The following is a 13,514-nucleotide window of genomic DNA, read 5'->3' as shown; positions in this document are numbered from 1 at the left end:
ATAGATGCATCTTCTCTTGCTCCTCCCAGCCCTGCCCCATGGCCAATAACAATGTAGTTACCATGTGATAACACCCGGGTTACCCCAATCACCTTTCACCTCCGTCCCCTCATTCAAGTCACAAGGAGCCCAGCCAATCAGCAGCATGGAGACTTTGGTGGCTCACGGCTCCAACCACAAGTTCCTTGGCCCCTCTTCAGATCACCCGGGGCTCAGGACAGGTGAGAACCACCATACTCTCCTCCTTACCTCCTTCCCAGAGCCCCAGGTGCTGCAGGCAGAGACATGCTGGGGTCTGTCACCCTCCTTCTTGCCGCCCTGCTCCCTGGTAAGTTGGCTGTTTTCATCCCGGGTTAGCTCAGCCTAGAATTTTCTCTTTAATCTCCTCCCCATCCTCACCACAGTGATTTACTTTCTGCTCCCATCACAGCTGGCCAGAGAGCACTAACCATGGACCAGCCAATGGTCTCCATCACCAAACAGGCCGGGGCATTGGCATCATTTCTCTGTGAGCTGTCCAACAAAAGCATCACTTACGTCCACTGGTATCGCCAGCAGCCTGCAAGGTCTCCCCAGCGCCTGCTCTATTGTAACATGGCCACGTCTCAACCCACGCTGGATGCAGGATTCAGCTCAGATAAATTCTACACATACAAGAGCAAAGATCATAGCTGTTACCTGAGGATATGGAAACTGGACAAGAGTGATGTTGGCACCTATTACTGTGCCAGCTGGGACTCCACAGTGACACAGGTCCCTCTGCCCCTCATACAAAAAACGCTGCCTGTTTCACCAAGAGCAAGGCCTTCTCCCACACAGCTACAGCAGGGCCTTCGCCCACACAGCTCCAGCAGTGAATCTCACCGTTGGTTTCAGACTCCTTGGCAAACTAAGTTGGGCCCTGTTGTGGTTTCTGGAACAAACCTTTCTGTCCTGTAGCTCTTTCTGTCCCTGGCAGCCCCATCCACCTTAGCCAGAAGTTGGGCAGAGCACAATTCCCACCACCCCTTCTCAGACTCTTGTGGACTCCCAAGTCTTGCTCTGCCAAGGGATGGGGGTCTGTGGAAGGACACTCTGGCTCTCATGTCCCGTGGGCTCAGAGACAATCTAACATCCTCCCTGAAATCCATCCACCTACCCAGTGATGGGATGGCAGTCACCACCACTGCCTACTCTGGGATATAAGCCTGAAGACTGACAATTGACAGCCCAGCTGGGCCCATCTATTTAGCTCCCTTTGCTCGGAATTTATTCCAGAGACCCTAGAACTCTGGTCAAAGGATGGACCAATTGCCCCTCACTAGGCCCACAGGCTGTCCTGAAAACTACTCCTCTCCCTTCCCCACATCAATCAGTCAATCAATCACTGGTAGGTATTGAGCACTTCCTGCATGCAGAACACTAATTAAATGTTTGGGAGGGCACAATACAGTAGATGGACACAATTCTGGGCTGAAAGGAGGTTGCGGTCCAGAAAGAGGAGTCAGTCATTAAAAAAAATTACAGATAAGAAACATGGCAGTATGTGGGACAGGGATTGAGTCAGATGTGATTGTATTTTATCCACCCCAGACATTAATCTAGTGCTTGTCACATAGCAAACACTAAGCAAACACCACTATTATTATTATTATTATTAAGTAGCCAGGAAGGCTTTCATGGTCAGAGTTGGGAAGGGGAGGGCAGGAAGAGACCTCCCACCTCTCCCAGAACCAATCGAGCCCAGTAGAGACGAGTGGGCAGGAGGCTCACAACTTTCACAGCCTACATGGGACTGGATGAAAGGAGAAAGATCTGAGTCTCTGTTTCTCTCCCCATTTGTTATATTCCCTGACTGATTTTCCAACCAGCAGCAAATTCAGCTCACCCAATTATAAATTCCTTCAAGTCAGGGTCCATGTCTTTCCATCCTCTTACTTTTTCCCGGTACAGTGCTCTGAACTCAGCAGGCATTCAGTACGTATTATTTACTGTCCGATTTTATTTTCATGGCACTTAAGTGATTATTCTGTGTCAGATACTGGGATAGATATAAGTGAATCCAGCTGGACACACTATATCTCCCACATGGTGCTCACAGTCGTAACCCCTATTTTACAGATGAGATAACTGAGGCCCAGAGGAGCGAAGTGACTTCCCCACACAACAGTCAAGTGGCAGAGCCAGGATTAAACCCCAGGTCCTTCTGACTCTCAGGCCTCTGCTTTATCCACTAGGTCATCCTGCTTCTCACTGCAGTGCAGACAAGATCATGTCATTTCTCTCAGAATTGCGGAAGAAGCCTGCAGTGGCGTATGATGGGGTCTCTCTGCTGCCCCTGCCATCCCTCTGCCTCCCTGATGTTCCTCTTCTCTTTCTCTTCCCATCTCTCCCCAGTGGCCAACAAGCATGTAGGGAACGTGTAAGTGCTCCCTGCTACCCCATCACCTCTTGGCTCCACCTTGCAAAAGAAAGAAACCCAGCCAATCAGCACAGCAGAGACTTCAGTGACTCACTGCTCCAACCCCACAGCCCGGACTCCACTTCAGACCACTGCGGGCTCAGGGACAGGTGGGAACCACCGTTCTCTCCTCCCTAGAGCCCCAAGTGCTGCAGGCAGAGACATGCTAGGGTCTGTCACCCTCCTTCTTGCTGCCCTGCTCCCTGGTAAGTTGGCTGCTATTGCCACACATTAGCCCTGTCTGGAGCTACGTTCTTCTCCTCCTTTACTTCCACCTCCTCCTCCTCCTCCTCTTGATCACTAAAGACATTTACTTTCTGTCCCCACTGCAGTTGTTCAAACAGCACTCTCCCTGTACCAGCCAATGGTCTCCATTGCCAGGCAGACTGGGAACACCATAAAGATCCACTGCGAAGTTTCTCACAAAAGCATCATGTACATCCACTGGTATCGGCAGCAGCGTGGAAAGGCTCCCCAGCGCCTACTCTATTATAACCTGAACACATTGAAACAGGCGATGACTGCAGGATTCGATTCAAACAGATTCTATGCTTACAAAAGAAAAGATCAAAGCTGCACCCTGGAGATCCAGAAACTGAGCACGACTGATGCTGGCACCTATTACTGTGCCAGCTGGGACTCCACAGTGATGCAGATCCCTTTGCACTCCTTACAAAAAAGTCACTGATACAGTTACCAGGAGCAAGGCCTGCCCCCAGTAGCTCTAGCAGTGAATTTCACCCCCTGCTTCACTGTCCTCCATAACTTTGAGGGGCCCTGGATGCAAATGGATAATAATAATAATAATAATAATAATAATAATGGCATTTATTAAGTGCTTACTATGTGCAAAGCACTGTTCTAGGCACTGGGGAGGTTACAAAGTGATCAGGTTGTCCCACAGGGGGCTCACAGTCTTAATCCCCATTTTACAGATGAGGTAATTGAGGCCCAGAGAAGTTAAGGGACTTGCCTAAAGTCACACAGCTGACAAGTGGCGGGGCCGGGATTTGAACCACTGACCTCCACCTCCAAAGCCCGGGCTCTTTCCATTGAGCCACACTGCCACGCTGCTTCTCCAAGCTGATCTGACCTGAAGCTCTTTCTCTGGAGAACAATCGCTATGACCCCACCCACCTTAATCAGATCAATTCCTACAATCCCCTTTTCAGACACTGGTAGCCTCCCAATCCCACTCTGCCTTAGATGCCACCATTATCTCCAAGCAGTGAGATTGTGGAAGGGCAATCTGGCTCTTGTGTCCTCTGGGCACTAGCACAACCCAGCATCCCCCCTGAGCCATCTCCACCCACCCAGGGATAGCTGTGGTTCCTAAACCTGTAAACTGACAACTGACAATCTAGCTACCCATGCAGCCATCATTCCACAGAGCCTATTCCAGAGAAACAAAGGGCCGAGCAACTGAGCCTCACTGAGAGCCTGGGCCCTCCTGAAACCCTCTACTCTCTCAGACACTCCTCAATCGATCAATCAATCAATAACTGGTAGTTACTGAACACTCTCTCTGTGCAGAACACTGAACTAAGGGCCAGGGAGAATATCCTATAGTAGGTGAACACAATGCCAACCCTCACAGTTTACAATCAAGCAAGATAGACAGACATTAAAATGACTTATACAAAGAGGGAAGGAGTGGGGTATAAGAATATGCACATAAGTACTGTGATGTTGCTGGGGTGGGGTGAGTATCAGAGTAGTTGGGGGAACAGACCCAAGTTCACTGGTGACAGAGAGGGGAGAGAGAGTAGGGGAAGGAGATGAGAGATTGGTCAGGGAAGACCTCCTGGAGAAGGTGGGATTTTATTAGGGCTTAAAAGTTGAGGAGAGTGGTGGTCTGATAAAGTGAAAAGGGTAGTCACTTCCTGGGGGTGGGGGGGGAGGTTTCATGAGGAAGAAGTGGATGACAAGGGAGATGAGATCAAGGCTCAGGGAGTACAAATGGTATTAGCAGAGTGAGGTGGATGTGCTGGGCTGTAGTGGCAGAGGAGTGAGGATGGAAGATGGGGAATAGCAGATCGAGCCCCTCTACTGTCCTGGTAGCCACCTAGAAGCTGGGTGATAGAGCCAGAGTAGAGCACTGTTCTCTGATGATGAACCCATTGCCGGTGCTATCTAACTGCACTGACTCACCATGGGCACAACATGGGGGTCAATAACACCAAGTTGGTTCCCTAGACCAGGAATGCCAAAGTACGAGATCTCACTTGGTGCTCCCTGCCCACATGTCTCAGGGTCCAGGGACAGATAAGCTCATCCTGGCCTTGAAAGAAGTAGAGTCCAGACTGAAGGGTGGAGGTCGGCAAGCAGCCAGCCAAACCTGTTCTGGTATTTTAGCCACATTCAATCAATCCATCAATCAAGAATATCGACAGCATGCCTATGGTGCACAGGACACTGTATTAAACACGGTGATTCTCCCCAACCTTACTCCAAACCTCCTCACTTCTAAGTTCTTATGCTACCTGTGTCCCCAGAACAAGAAAACTGGAAGAAAATGAGAAGAAAAGACAATGTGAAAGGAGTCTTGAATTGGTGGGGGTGGGAATATGAGATAAATGCACCTTCCCTTACTCCTCCCAGCCTTCACCAAGGCCAATGAGCATGGGCTTACCATGTGCTAACACCCGGGTTACACCAATCACCTTTTCCCTCTAACCCCTCATTCACAACTCAAGAAGCCCAGCCAAACAGCAGAATTGGAGACCTCGGTGACTACGATCCAACCTTAAGGTCCCCAGTCCCATTTCAGAACACCCGGGCTCAGGGACAGGTGGGAACCAACATCACCTTCCCCTTGCCTCCTCGCCAGAGTCCCGAGCGCTGCAGGCAGAGACATGCTGGGTTATATCACCCTACTTCTCACCATCCTGCTCCCAGGTAAGTTGGCTGCTCTCATCCCAGGTTAGCTCAGCCTACAATTGTCTCCTTCAATTCCACCACCTCCTCCCATCCTCACCACGGTGATTTATTTCTGCCCCAATTGCAGCAGTACAGACAGCGCTCACCATGGACCAGCCGGTGGTCTCCATCACCAAACAGACGGGGAAAACAGCATCACTTCCCTGTGAGTTTTCTGGCCAAAGCATCACCTACATCCACTGGTATCGCCAGCAGCCTGGGAAGGCTCCCCAGCGCCTGCTTTACTGTAAGATGGCCACATCTCAACCCACTCTGGATTCAGGATTCAGCTCAGGCAAATTCTCTACTTACAAGGCCAAAGATCAAAGCTGCACTCTGAGTGTAAGGAAACTAGAAGTGAATGATGCGGGCACCTATTACTGTGCCAGCTGGGACTCCACAGTGACACAGGTCCCTCAACCGTCCTTTCAAAAATATTACTGTCTGTAGTCATCAGGACCAGGGTCTGCCCTCTGTAGCTCTAACAGTGAATCTCTCCCATTGTTTCAAGCAATGGAGGGCCCTGAGGGGTAATCAGATCTTGTCCTGCAGCTCTTTTCTCTGGAGAACAATCTCAGTGGCCCATCCACCTTAGCCAGAAGTTGGGCACAGAGCAAAATTCCCACCATCCCCTTCTTCGTCAGTAGTGGCCTTCCACTCTTTCTCTGCCTTAACAGATGCCACCATCGTCTCCAAGCAGCTGGAGTGTGGAAGGACACTCTGGCTCTCATGTTCTGTGGGCTCTGGGACAACCCAGCATCCTCCCTGATCCCCCTCCACCCACCCAGGAGTTTACAGGAGCTTAAACCTGTAAACTGACAGTAGACAACCTGTCTCGGACAACTCATGCAGCCATCTTTCCATGGAACCTGTTCCTGAGAGCCGAGAAATAAGAGCCAAAGGGTTGAGCAGCTGCCCCTCACTGTGAGCCTGGGCTCTCCTGAAAGCCTCTACTCTCTCATTTCTTCGTCCATCAATCAATCAATAAAACATCCGTAGTTTTTGAGCGCATTCTGTGTGCAGGACACTGAACTAAGCACAGTGGAGAGTACTATACAGTAGGGAGACACAATCCCTACCCTCCCAGAGTTTACAGCCCAGCAGGAGAGACAGACACTAAAATTAAGTACGCCTTCTAGGCTGTGAGCCCCTTGTTGGGTAGGGACCGTCTCTATATGTTGCTGACTTGTACTGCCCAAGTGCTTAGTACGGTGCCCTGCACACAGTAAGTGCTCAATAAATATGATTGAATGAATGACAAGTAGGGTATAAGGATAAGTATGTAAGTGCTGTGGCATTGCAGGGATGGAGCTAGTATCAAAGTGCTTGGGGGAACAGACGCAAGTTCACTGGTGACACAGAAGGGAGGGAGAATAGGGGAAGGAGGTGAGAGATTAGTGAAGGTAAACTTCCTGGAGAAAGTGTGATTTTATTGAAGAGTAAAAGATGGCGAGAGTTTTGGTCTGGTGGATGGGACGGGGCAGACTCTCTCAGGTAGGAGGGATTGGTGAGCAAGAAGTGGATGATGAGGGAGCTGAAATCACTTTCCAATGAGGAGGATGAGGTTAGCAGAGTGAATTTTGTGGGCTGGGCTATACTGGGAGAGGAGCTTGGATGGAAAGTGGGTTTGAACAGATCGATCCTCTCTTATGTCCTGGATGCCACATATTGATCATCTTAGTGATTCCTCTGCATTCTCCCCAGGTTCACTTGAGGGGAGTCGGAGTGGTGGAGCCAGAACAGAGCACTGTTCTCTGGTGAAGGGTTTCATATGCCTGCACTGAGCTTGCTTGGGCACAAAGTGGGGATCAAAAACACTCAGAGCTAGTGCCTTTATACCAGGAAGGCCAAAGTTGGAGGGCTCACTTGGTGCCCCCTTCCCACATGCCTCAGGGTCTGGGCACAGATAAGCGTCCTCATCCCGGCCTCAAAAGAAGTAGAGTCCGGACTGTGGGACAGAGGTTTGCAGGCAGCCAACCAAATCTGTTCTGGTCCTTCATCCACAATCAATCAGTCCACCAATCAAGAATATCAACAGAATGCCTATGGTGCACAGAATACTGTACTATGCATGGTGTTTCTTCCAAGATTTTCTCTCTAGCTCCTTTTCCCCATTTCTCTGTGCTACCTGGGCCCCCAAAGCAAGAAAACAAGGAGAAAATGAGAAGAAAGGATGGTGCGAAAGCAGTTTTAACTTAGTGGGGGGAGAAAAAATGAGATCGATACACTTGGCCTTTCTCCTTCCAGCCCTCCCCCAAGGCCTACCTACCTACTTACACCTGCCTCTCTGACGTGTCTCATCTCTTTCTCCTCCCAGCTCTCCCCCATGGCCAACAAGCATTTAGTGACCATATGAAAGCTCTCTGGTACCCCAGTCACCTCTCTCTCCACCCCCGTAAACCAGTTAAGAGAAAGAAGCCCAGCCAAATATCAGAGCAGAGACCTCAGTGACTCACTACTCCAATCCCAGGGCCTCAGACCCCACTTCAGACCACTGGGGCTCAGGGACAGGAAGGAACCACCATCCTCTACTCCTTGCCTTCTCTTCAGAGCCCCGAGTGCTGCAGGCAGAGACATGCTGGTTTCTGTCACCCTCCTCCTTGCCTCCCTGTTCCCTGGTAAGTCGGCTGCTTTCATCCTGGGTTAGTTTAACCTAGAATTGTCTCCTTATTCTCCAACTCCTCCTCTCCATCCTCACCATGGTGATTTACCTTCTGCTTCCATTGCAGCAGGCCAGACAGAGGTCACTATGGACAAGCCAATGGTCTCCATCACCAAACGGACTGGAACATTAGCATCATTTTTCTGTGAGTTTTCCAAAGAAGGCATCAGCTACATCCACTGGTATCTCCAGCAGCCTGGGAAGGCTCCCCAGCGCCTGCTCTACTGTAACACAGCCACATCTCAACCCACGCTGGATGCAGGATTCAGCGCCAGTAAATTTTCTACTTTCAAGAGCAATGATCCAAGCTGTACCCTGAAAGTACGGAAAGTGAGCATTAGTGAAGCCGGCATCTATTACTGTGCCAGCTGGGACTCCACAGTGACACAGGTCCCTCTGCCCCTCACACAACAAATCACTGTGTAGTCACCAGGAGCAGGGCCTGCCCCCCACAGCTCTGGCAGTGAATCTCCCTCTCTGTTTCAGGCTCCTTGGCAAGCTAAGCTTGGCCCCAGTTTGTTTTTTGGAGCAAACAGGTCCATCCTGCAGCTCTTCAGGTGGGAAAAATCCCAGCAGCTCCATCCACCTAAGCCACAGGTTGGACACAGAGCACAATTCCCACCATTCCTTTCTTAGACATTGGTGGCCTCCCACTCTGCTCTCCCTTAACAGACACCACCATCATCTCCAAGCTCTGAGATTGTGGAAATACACTGTCTCTCATGACCCTTGGGCTCTGGGACAACCCAGCATCTTCTCTGAGCCCTATCCACCTATCCAGGGATTGCTCTGGGACCTACACCTGTAAACTGACAACTGACAACCTGTCTGGAACCTCCCACAAAGATAACTTTCCACAGAACCTATTCCACAGAGCTAAGAACTAAGGGCCAAAGGGTGGAACAACTGCCCCTCACTGTGAGCTTGGGCCCTCCTGAAAACCTCTACTCTCTCAGTCCCTCCCCAATCAATCAATCCATCACTGGAAGTTATTGAGCACTTTCTGTGTGCTGAACATTGAACTTTGGAAAGTACCATAAAGTAAGTGGGCACAGTCAGTAGGAGAGATGGACACTAAAATGAAATACACATATGGGAAAAGAGCAGGGTATGAGAATAAGTACATCGATGCTGTGGTGTTGTGGAGTGATTATTATCAAAGTGCTTAGGGGGAAAAGACCCACATGCATAGATGACATAGAAGGGAGAGTAGGGAAAGGAGATGAGAGATTAGTCAGGGAAAACCTCCTGGAGAATATGTGATTTTATTAGAGCTTAAAAGATGGAGAGAGCTGTGGCCCCGTGGATGGGAAGGCACAGACATATCCACGCAGGAGGGATTGAATGGGAAAGAAGTGGAAGATAAAGGAGATGAGATCAAGGCAAGTAAGTAGGATGGTGTTAGAAGAGTGGTCTGGGCTGAAGAGGGAGAGCAGCGAAGATGAGCAGTGGGGAAGAGTGGATCGATCCCCTCTAAGAACCTGGCTATCAACTGATAGGCAATTTTAGTAAATCCTGTCTTCTCTGCAGGTTCACTTGGTTTGTTGCTATACTGTATTCTCCCAAGTGCTTTGTACAGTGCTCTGTACACAGTAAGTGCTCAATAAATGTGATTGAATGAATGAATGAGCACCCTGGAAGGTGGAGCAAGAGCAGAGCACTGATAGAGAAGCAGCGTGGCTCAGTGGAAAGAACACGGGCTTTGGAGTCAGAGGTCGCAGGTTCAAATGCCGGCTCTGCCAATTGTCAGCTGTGTGACTTTGGGCAAGTCACTTAACTTCTCTGTGCCTCAGTTACCTCATCTGTAAAATGGGGATTAAGACTGTGAGCCCCCTGTGGGACAACCTGATCACCTTGTAACCTCCCCAGCGCTTAGAACAGTGCTTTCCACATAGTAAGCGCTTAATAAATGCCATCATTATTACTATTATTATTATCTCTGCCAATGGGTTTCATGTGCATCCACTTAGCCCCCGCAGACACGTCAATAACACCAAGAGTGGGTGCCCTAAACCAGGAATGCCCAGGTTAGAGGTCACACTTGGAGCCCACTGTGCACTTGTTTCAGGATCCAGGCACTGATAGGCTCATCCGGGTCTCAAAAGTAGAATCCAAGCTGAGCGACAGAGGTTTGCAAGGGACCAACCGAACCTGTTCTGGTCTGTCATCCACACTTAATCAATACATCACTGAAGAGTATCAACAGAACACCTATGGTGCACAGGACAATGTACTAAGCACTGTGCTTCTCCCCAACCTTTCCCTCTTCCTGCTCATTCTCATTTCCCTATGCTACTTGTGCCCCCGAAACAAAAAAACTGGGAGAAAATGACGGAAAAAGATGGTGTGATAGGAGTTTTGACTTAGTGGGAAAAAGAAATAAGATAGATATATCTTCTTTTTCTCCTCCCAACCCTCCCCCATGGCCAATAAGCAGGCAGTTATCATGGGATAGCATCTCGATTACCCCAATCACCTTTCCCCTCTGTCCCTTCATTCCAGTCACAAGAAGCCCAGCCAATCAGCAGAGTGAAGAGCTCGGTGATTTACCGCTCCAACCCCAGGGCCCCGGCCGCACTTCAAAACACATGGTACTCAGGAAAGGTGGGAACCACCATCATCTCCTCCGTTCCTGCTCTCCAAGAGCCCCAATTGTTTCAGGAGAAGATATGCTGGGATCTGTCACCCTTCTTCTCACCGTCCTGCTTCCTGGTAAGTCAGCTGCTCTCATCCTGGGTTAGTCAGTTTAGAATTGTCTTCTTAATCTCCTACTCCACATCCTCACCATGGTGCTTTTCTTTCTGCCTCCATTGCAGCTGGCCAGACAGCGCTCACCATTGACCAGCCAATGGTCTCCCTGACCAAAAGGACAAGGGCGTCGGCATCATTTCTCTGCAAGCTTTCCGACAAAAACATCGGGCACATCCACTGGTATCGCCAGCAGCCCGGGAAGGCTCCCCAGCGCCTGCTCTACTGTGAAATGGCCACATCTCAACCCAGCCTGGATGCAGGATTCAGCTCCGATCAATTTTCTACTTACAAGAACATAGATTATACCTGTATCCTGAAAGTACGGATGCTGAGCATTAGTGATGCTGGTACCTATTACTGCGCCAGCTGGGACTCCACAGTGATACAGGTCCCTCCACCCTTCATACAAAAAAACCACTGTCTGTGGTCACGAGGAGCAAGGCCTCCCCCGCAACAGTTCTGGCAGTGAATCTCACCCTCTGTTTCAAGTTTCTTGGAAGGATAAGCTTGGCTCCAATTTGGTTCCTGGAACAAACAGTTCTGCCCTGCAGTTTTCTCTGCAGAGAACTATCTCTGGGACCCCATCCACCTTAGCCAGAGGTTGGGCACAGAGCACAATTCCTAGCACTCCATTCTCAGACATCAATGGCCTCGTAGTCCTCCTCTGCCTTAGCAGACACCACCATTGCCTCCAAGCTGTGGGATCATGGAAGAACACTGTCTTTTTGTCCTGTGGGCTCTAGGACAACTTAGCATCTTTCCCAAGCCACAATCACCTATCCAGGGATAGCTCTGGGGCTTAAACCTGTAAACTGACAAATGACAATCTGGGTGGGCTCTCCCACGCAGAAAATTTTCCTTGGAACCTAGTTCAGAAGGCTGAGAACTATGAGTAAAATGGTGGTCAACTGCCCCTCACTGTGAGCCTAGGCCCTCCTGAAACTCTCTACTCTCTCAGTTCTTCCTCCACTAATCAATCCATCACTGGAAATTATTGAACACTTTCTGCATGCAAGAACACTGAACTAAGTGTTTGGGAGAGTATTATAAAGTAGGTAGACACAATACTGACCCTTATGGACCTAAAAATCTACCAGGAGGGACAGACACTAAAATGAATTACACATATGGGGAAAGAGCAGGTATGAGGATATGTTCATAAGTGCTGTGCTGTTAGGGGCTGGGGGCGAGTGAGTATCAGAATGTTTAAGGGGAAAAGACTCAAATGCATAGATGATACAGAAGGGAAAGTGGGGAAAGGAGATAAAAGATTAATCAGGGAAGACCTCCTGGAGAAAGTGTGGTTTTCTTAGAGTGTAAAAGATAGCAGAGGTCTAGTGGATGGGAAGGGGCAGGCACATCTAGGCAGGAGGGATTACTTGAGCAAGAAATGGATGATGAGGGAGATAAGATAAAGGCCCAGTGAGTGGGATGGTGTTAGCAGAATGAAGTGTGTGGGCTGAGCTGTAGTGGGAAAGGAGTGAGGATGAAAGGGGGGGCACAGTGAATCGATTCCCTTCTAAGATCTTGGCTGTCATCTGTTAGGAAATCTTAGTGATTCCTCTGTCTTCTCTGCGTGTTAATTGGCGAGCAGCCTTAATGATGGAACCAGAGTAGAGCACCGTTCTCCGGCTATGGGTTTCATATGCCTGCACTGAGCCCCCATAGACACAACGTGAGGGTCAATAACCCCCAGAGTGGGTGATCTAAACAAGGAATGCCAAAGTTTGAGGTCTCACTTGGTACTCCCTTGCCCACATACCTGTACCCTGAAAGTACAGAATCTGAGAAAAAGTGATGCTGGCACCTATTACTCTGCCAGCTGGGACTTCACAATGGCAAAGGTTCCTCTGCCCCACATACAAAAAAATCACCGTCTCTGATCACCAAGAGCAGGCTCTGCCTCCTCACCAGGTCTGGCACCGAATCTTACTTCCTGCTTCAGTCTCCTTGGCAAACCAAGTTGGGCCCTGATTTGGTTTCTGGTCCTTCCCGCAGATCTTTTTCTGCACTCCAACCCCATTAGACCCATCCACCTTAGCCAGGGGTTGGGCACAGAGCACAATTCCCACTGTCCCCCTCTCAAACACTGGTGGCATCCCAGGTTTGCTGTGGCAGAGCAAACACCACCATCATCTCCAAGGGATGGGTTCTGTGAAAGGACATTCTGGCTCTCATATCCGGTGGACTCGGAGACAACTCAATATCCTCCCTGAACCCCATCCAACCACCCAGTACTCAGTCACTGCCACTGCCCACTCTGAGGCCAAAACCTGAAGACTGACAACTGACAACCCAGCTGGGCCCACTGACTTCACTCCAGCATTAGTTCAGAATTTATTCCAGAGACCCTAGAACTGTGGTCAAAAGATGGACCAATTGCCCCTCACTAGGCTTCCAGGCTGTCTGGAAAACCTGTTCTCATCCCCTCCCCACATCAATCTATCAATCAGTCACTGGAAGCTATTGAGCACTTACTGTGTGTAGAATAATAAATGTTTGGGAGAGTACAATACAGTAGACAGACACAATCCCAGCCCAGAAGGAACTTGCAGTCCAGAAAGGGAAGACAGACATTAAAATAAATTACAGATAAGGAAAGTGGCAGAATGTGGGACAGGGATTGTATCAGAAGTGACTGCGTTTTATCCCCCTCAGCAGGTCAGTACAGTGCTTGGCACATAGATCTTAACAAACACCACCATCATTATTATTGTTGTTATTACATAACCTGGGAGTCTT

General features: G+C 49.5%; 5 gene segments (V, D, J or C); all 5 read left to right on the top strand.

The window, feature by feature from the left end:
• Positions 1 to 241: 241 nt before the first annotated feature.
• LOC119941301 lies at positions 242 to 2,405 on the top strand. The segment is given in 4 exon segments: positions 242 to 328; positions 431 to 744; positions 2,217 to 2,292; positions 2,377 to 2,405. Coding segments are annotated over 4 exon segments (462 nt in total).
• A 198-nt stretch (positions 2,406 to 2,603) lies between these two features.
• Positions 2,604 to 3,128, top strand: LOC119941290. The segment is given in 2 exon segments: positions 2,604 to 2,646; positions 2,773 to 3,128. Coding segments are annotated over 2 exon segments (399 nt in total).
• A 2,167-nt stretch (positions 3,129 to 5,295) lies between these two features.
• LOC119941279 lies at positions 5,296 to 7,715 on the top strand. The segment is given in 3 exon segments: positions 5,296 to 5,338; positions 5,448 to 5,761; positions 7,677 to 7,715. Coding segments are annotated over 3 exon segments (396 nt in total).
• Positions 7,716 to 7,934: 219 nt separating this feature from the next.
• Positions 7,935 to 10,554, top strand: LOC119941268. The segment is given in 4 exon segments: positions 7,935 to 7,977; positions 8,089 to 8,402; positions 8,508 to 8,578; positions 10,524 to 10,554. Coding segments are annotated over 4 exon segments (459 nt in total).
• Positions 10,555 to 10,690: 136 nt separating this feature from the next.
• Positions 10,691 to 11,241, top strand: LOC119941259. The segment is given in 2 exon segments: positions 10,691 to 10,733; positions 10,838 to 11,241. Coding segments are annotated over 2 exon segments (447 nt in total).
• The last annotated feature ends 2,273 nt before the right edge of the window (positions 11,242 to 13,514 follow it).

Source organism: Tachyglossus aculeatus, chromosome 2 (assembly GCF_015852505.1).
Source record: "Tachyglossus aculeatus isolate mTacAcu1 chromosome 2, mTacAcu1.pri, whole genome shotgun sequence".
Classification (NCBI taxonomy): Eukaryota; Metazoa; Chordata; class Mammalia; order Monotremata; family Tachyglossidae; genus Tachyglossus; species Tachyglossus aculeatus.
The sequence above is the reverse complement of the archived record's forward strand: the minus strand, read 5'-3'. Positions and strand labels throughout refer to the sequence as shown.